The 6,650-nt window shown below is 42.9% G+C and overlaps 1 protein-coding gene across 1 annotated transcript; it reads right to left on the minus strand.

Annotated features, from left to right (window-relative positions):
- Positions 1-201: 201 nt before the first annotated feature.
- LOC143023610 (uncharacterized) lies at positions 202-6,650 on the minus strand. Its single transcript, XM_076182198.1, has 5 exons — positions 6,461-6,650; positions 5,742-6,184; positions 5,282-5,384; positions 2,109-5,197; positions 202-240 (listed from the first exon to the last, which is right to left on the minus strand). Exons 1-5 carry the CDS (start codon positions 6,648-6,650, stop codon positions 202-204), a joined length of 3,864 nt encoding a protein of 1,287 aa, XP_076038313.1.

Raw genomic sequence — 6,650 nt, forward strand, 5'->3', positions numbered from 1 at the left:
GGTGTACAAGTCTTTTGGAGATAAAATGGTTGGGAGAATATAAAATGGAAGAAATACGGGGATATATAATGATAAAACACACAGAGGAAGAGTAGTAATGGATATTGAAGGTTTGTAGTTGTAATGATGGATATAGCTTGAAGTGATTATTAAGGATCCAATTATCCACAGTGTTTGTAGAAGCAGAGCCTGGTTGAGAAGCTATATGAAGGTTATGTAATGTAGGTGAGGTTTGAGAATCTAAATATGGAATGTGAATTAATCAATGGTATGTTAAATGAGTGGAGAAGAGAGATACTGAAACACATACCTCATATGTATTACTATTATGTACAAGAATATACATGAGTTTGAGATGTAATGGTAAATGCATACATTTAGTTCTGTATTGCTAGGTTTATTCAATATAGGTATAGATATAATTACCTATCATCTTTACCTATCCTCATTTATAATGATAGTTTGGAATCAGATCTGAATCAGTGAGTGAGTAAGTATCTTTCAAGCCGATGGAAATAATAAGATGCAGTAGAAATGATGATATATACTTGAACAGAAAGGGAATTAAGTAGTGGGGGGTGAAATTGATATCCGTTATTTGTCACCCACCTTTTAAGGGACGAGGCAAGGTCTGTTGTTGTCCTCCTAGATCCTTTATTTACTAACCGATTGCTTTAAGGTTAGGGGTGGCCCGTGACAATATATATATATATATATGTATATATATATATATATATATATGTATATATATATATATATTGTTACAAACCTCTCTAAAGTACCAAAGGTTCACCGGCCTTGTGAATGCCAGAAGTTTGTAACATCAAGGGAACCCTTTAGACCCTATGTCTATTACGGGTTCAAACGGTCAAAAGAACTGAATAAAGTCGCCACCCGGTCGGACACCGGGGAAAGAAAATCAAACTAACTTAACTTAAAGAAATATAATTAAATAAATTATAAGTATGAAAGTTAATACAAGTAAAATGACACGAAAATAATAAAACAAAGACACTATTACAATTAAACAAACATGATTTTACATAAGACATCTGACTTCTGATCATACATTTGACATTACACAAAAGAATCAAGTTCGAAGATTTTAACGGGATTGAACAGACGTAAGACCGGGTCACAGATCACCAAACAGTCATGAAATATAAGCTAATCCTAAGCCCAATGCTACTCACTCCGCGCTTCACTTATATAGGGCTCTACAAAGCTAAGTCCTAGTAAATCTGGCTTGCTGCTATATCAAGGGAAAAGGGTACTAACCTCAAGGCTGGCATTTTTAAATCTAACCCGAGTAGTAGGTCTAAGCAGGGTCTGGACAATCTTATAGACTCGTTGACAGGTGCGTGACGAGGCAATACGCTCGTAGCTCATTGGATACTACAAGGGGGGGCGGGATTTACCTAGCCTGACGAGCCTACATTGTTTAAGCGGGAAATACAAACGAAATATGTTTACGTCACGGCCTGTGACGTAGCAGAGGCGCATGCGCAATGGACACTTGAATAATCAACATTTTACAAAAAAAAAAACAATCAATATTATTATAAACTAATACCATAGTTACATTAATAAATACATACAATACATAAAGAAAATACCTTACGGTGACACATTTGGACATAACTAAAGCAGCACAATACGAACACACGTAACATGACATTTCCTCGAAACTATAACAATTACATATTTGGCAAGTATACATCGCAGATGTAACACCTCCCCCACCAAAAGAAAAAAAATTCTTGAAAAGAATTTTTTCTTTACTTTCGGCAGATATGTGCTATGATCTCGGCAGATATGTGCTATGATCTAGACAGACAGTCTGCTATCACATTATTCCTCCCAGAAATATGTTTTACATCTAGATTATATTCTTGTAAAAATAGACTCCACCTAGTTAAGCGGAGGTTCTTCTCCTTGAACTTCTGAATATATTTTAAGGGATGGTGGTCAGTGAACACAGTTACATTTGCGCCAGCAGGGATATATACATCAAAATGTTTCAAAGCCAAAATAATGGATAATAATTCCTTTTCAATTGTGGAATACTTTTTCTGAGCTACATTCAGTTTTCTGCTGAAGTAACTCACAGGATGATCCACAGTGTCTTTAGCTTGTAATAGTACGGCACCAACACCAATGTTGCTGGCGTCACAATACAGAGAAAATGGTTTCGAAAAGTCTGGGGCCTGCAACACTGGAGCTGTACACAAAAGGCTCTTCGCTTGAACAAAAGCGGTGTTGCAAGACTCAGTCCACTGGAACTTGGCTCCTTTCTTTAGTAGGTCGGTTAAAGGAGCTATTAAGGAAGAAAAATTATAGATGAACATTCTATAAAAGGCAATGGTTCCTACAAAACTACAAATCTCCTTCTTGGTCTGAGGTACTGGAATTCTGAGAATGGCTTCCACTTTGGCCTGGGGAGGAGCCAATTCTCCTTGTCCGATCACATAACCAAGATAATGCACCTTGGCCTGAACAAATTCACACTTTGTTAGATTGAGCACCAGATTGGCAGACACTAACTTGTCAAAGAGTAAGGTTAGACGATCCAAATGATCCTGCCAAGTGTCACTATACACTACGACATCATCGAGGTAGGTTACACAACCAGGTATGTCCTCGGTAATTATATTCATTAACCGTTGGAACGTGGCAGGGGCGTTGGTCATACCAAAGGGCATAACCTTACATTGGTAAGTCTTTCCCAATGCGGCGAAACAGGAGATAGACTGGGCACGGGCTGTCATGGGCACTTGCCAATATCCACGGAGCAGATCTAATTTAGTTATGAAATGTGCCCCTCCTACTCTATCTATACACTCTTCTAACCTAGGTAAGGGGTACGAGTCCCTTTTGGTCACTGTATTCACGCGTCGGAAATCGACACAAAACCGCTGAGTACCATCTGCTTTCGGAACTAAGATCACTGGCGAGCTCCACTCACTTTGTGCTAGCGTAATTAAACCGTGGGCCAGCATATAGTCTATTTCCTTTCTGATTATGGCTGCTCGTTGCGGGTTGACACGATACTGTGCCTGCTTAATAGGCTTCGCGTCTCCTACATCAACATCATGCAGAATTAGGTCAGTCTTTCCAGGAGTATCTCGAAAGACCTCCTGATACTTACTTAATAAGGCAGTTAAGTCCTCCCGTTGTGTAGTCGTGAGGTGGTCCAGCTTATCCACTACCTGGGGCCACCCTCCTGCATTCTCCTTCCACGGCATCTCTAAGGTGGGGGAAATAGTGTCCTCGTCTACATCATGCCCGAGAGAAACCGTACAAACACTCGCGACAGTTTCACCCACCGGGTTCTGCTCCCTTTCTCGATACAACTTTAACATATTTATATGGCACAATTGTTGACTCCGTCTCCGATCTGGAGTGGCAACAATATAGTTTAGTTCCCCTACTCGTTTCACTACCTCATAGGGTCCACTGAACTTTGCCCTTAAGGGGTTACCTTGAAAAGGCAGCAGGGCCAACACACTATCACCGGGATTAAATTCCCGTACTTTGGCCTTTCTGTCATAATGTCGTTTCATTCTTTCCTGAGCACTCATTAAATTTTCTTTGGCCATTTCCCAACACGCGGCCAACTTACCTTTCATGTCCGTCACCGACTTCGACATGTCCTTAGAGGCAGAACTATGCTCTTTCAATAAACATTCTTTCAGGACTTTGAGAGGTCCTCGAACCTCGTGCCCGAAAACTAATGCAAAAGGTGAGAGGCCCAACGATTCGTTGGGTACCTCACGCACTGCAAACAACAGGTATGGTAAGGCTTGGTCCCACCCCGTATCATTTTCTAAGCACCATTTCCTCAACATTGTTTTTAACGTTTGATGGTACCGTTCAAGGGCACCTTGACTCTGAGGATGGTAAGCACTTGACGTCACTTTCGTTATCCCCAGTGCTCCCAAACTCTGCATAACCTCTCTAGATAAAAACACAGACCCTTGGTCTGTCTGTAACTCGCGAGGTAGTCCCCACTTCGTAAAGAAGCTAATCAGCTCGTGCAACACCACTTTGGCGCGCACTTTACGTAGTGGTATCGCCTCGGGATACCTAGAAAATGTATCCATCAAAGTGAGAATATACTCATGTCCCCTAGCAGTCTTAGGCAACGGTCCCACTATATCCACGATAACCTTAGCAAAGGGTTCCTCTCCTACAGGGATTGGTTTCAAAGGGGCTACAGGTACAGGTTGGTTTGGTTTTCCTACCAACTGGCAAGTGTGGCAAGTACGACAGTGCTGTGCCACATCCCTTCTAATCCCTGGCCAATAGAAATGTTGCCAGATACGGTCTAAAGTTTTGCGTACACCCAAATGTCCAGAAAGGGGACTATCATGCCCTAGTCTCAGAACTTCTTTCCGGTAGACCTTCGGCAACATAACTTGCCGTCTCTCGGACCACACTGCATCATCAGTGGGGCAGGTACTTTCCACCCATCGGCGGAATAGTACTCCCTTGTCCAAGTAATACTCCTCTGATAGTTCACTACCACTCTCTACCCTTTCATATAGTTCCCGTAAGTCGGGATCGACACTCTGCAAGTCACTGAGACACCTTGTGTCCACCTGTTTCTTTTCCATAAACAAGCGACTCAAGTCATACACATCGGTTTCACTTACTTGTTCCTCCTGGAACAGAGGCTTCAGGTCAAACTCTGCTTCGACCTGGGCTTCCTCACTTGGGAGTTCTTCCTCGGGGTTCATACTGTCCTCACATTCAGGTTTTCCACAGTTTTCCCCACTCGAGACCCTTACTGGTCTCACCTGGTCCTTAGACCACTCCCTCTGTGCTGCCATTGCCCTCGCAACAGCGCAAACCGGAAATAACCCCGGGTGCCGTCTCTCTAGTTGCTCGGTCTCTTCCGAAACAACCGGTACCTCCGAAACTATGGGTGTGGGACACATCTTCCCACCAACCAAATCATTTCCTAATATAACATCCACACCTACAACTGGTAACTCATCTACCATCCCTACCATAGCCTGTCCCTCGTAGAGAGGCGACTGTAGGTCTATGGATACTAGAGGTACCTTGGCTAGTCCCCCTAGGGAACTTACCGTTACACTCCCTCCAACCGCTGGACTTTTCACCAGACTACTCAGTATTAGGGACTGGAGGGCTCCCGAGTCCCGTAGGATGGTGACTCGTTTCCGGTCTCCTCCTATGGATATCCAGCCTTGGAATAAAAATGGCTGATATCCCTTTAAGTGAGGTTTAAGTTTACCCTCCAATTCATCTACTTTACCCCCATCCATCTCTGATGGGCTGTTACCTATATAACTCATCAATGCCACGGCTTTGGCTTCACACTCTCCCTGGGCCTTGCCCTTAGTGGAGGTGCTCTCAACCTTATTTGTTAAAGATACGGGCTTGACACCTTCCATCTCTCTTCGTCTCTTCCAACAATCTCTCATTTGGTGGCCTACCCTTCCGCAATAGAAACATGACTTAATCATTGATGACTTACTACAGTCATCTTTCTTGACTTCTATGGATTTGGTAGGTGACCCACCTGATGAGAGCGAGATTCTCTGCCTATTTATTGCCATGTCTCCTTTTCCCTTGTGAGTAACCGAGAACTTCCCTGCAGGTCTTATCAATTCATACTTATCCGCTAAAACTGCGGCCTCCTCCAATTTGGAGACTTCTTTTTCCTGAAGATACAATGATACCGCTTTAGGGATGGATCTCAGATACTCCTCTACCAGTAGCAGTTCAGCCAGTCTATCGAAATCTTTATTAATCTTGTTAGATCTTAACCACTGGTCCCACAATAAACGCTTTTCTCTACTAAACTCCACGTGCGAGATGTTAGGTTGTTTCCTTAGGTTCCTAAACTTTATCCTATACAACTCGGGAACGAGTTCACATGCCCTAAGGATGGCCGTCTTGACCATGTCATAGTCCTTCGCCTGTGCGTCCTCTAGGGCGCCATATACTCTCAAGGGCTTCCCTCTTAAGTTAGTCCGCAACAGCGCAGGCCAAAACTTCTTTGGCCATGAATAATCTTTAGCCATCCTTTCAAAAATTCTAAAGTACTGGTCCACATTGGATTCATCGAACTCAGGAAGCAACCTCGCATTCTGCACTACATCAAACTCTGGTCTCCCATTCACGGTTTGAGGAATTGGTAGCACTTTTTCATTCTCTTGCAATTCAGATTTAAGTTTAAGACACTCAATTTCTAATCTAGCCCTCTCAGTTTCTTCCCTTCTAGATTGGGCTTCTAATTTAGCTCTCTCAGTTTCTTCCTTTCTAGATTGGGCTTCTAATTTAGCTATTTCTAATTTTAACTGCAACTCGCTTAATCGAGATTCTGTGTGCCGGGATTCACCATCAGCGTCACTACCTTCCCGATCATCTAAATTCGCTGAGCCGGCAGAAGCTTGTTCTGTCGCTCTCTCTTCATCTCTCGCCGGCACACTTTCGTCTCGATCATGCAACATTGCCACCACCATGTGAACTAACTCCCCTTTATTTAACCCGTGGGTCGAACTAGCTTCAAAATAATGCGCTATCAACTTCAATTCCGGTATGGTGAGACCTTGAATTTCCTTATCTGTGGGTTTTCCTTGTACAAATTCATCTATCTCGGTTTCGTTGGTTAACCGCAT

Source organism: Oratosquilla oratoria, unplaced genomic scaffold (assembly GCF_046742065.1).
Source record: "Oratosquilla oratoria isolate Oo_2021 unplaced genomic scaffold, ASM4674206v1 SCAFFOLD52, whole genome shotgun sequence".
Lineage (NCBI taxonomy): Eukaryota > Metazoa > Arthropoda > Malacostraca > Stomatopoda > Squillidae > Oratosquilla > Oratosquilla oratoria.

What these genes read in the sequence shown, in the direction of transcription:
- LOC143023610 (XM_076182198.1), bottom strand. Translation starts at nt 6,650, where the DNA reads ATGCGGTTAACCAACGAAACCGAGATAGATGAATTTGTACAAGGAAAA. An exon ending in GTTGCATGATCGAGACGAAA is followed by an intron (nt 6,185 to 6,460) that starts GTGTGCCGGCGA and finishes CTGAATTGCAAG; the next exon opens with AGAATGAAAAAGTGCTACCA. An exon ending in GACTGGCTGAACTGCTACTG is followed by an intron (nt 5,385 to 5,741) that starts GTAGAGGAGTAT and finishes TTAACAAATAAG; the next exon opens with GTTGAGAGCACCTCCACTAA.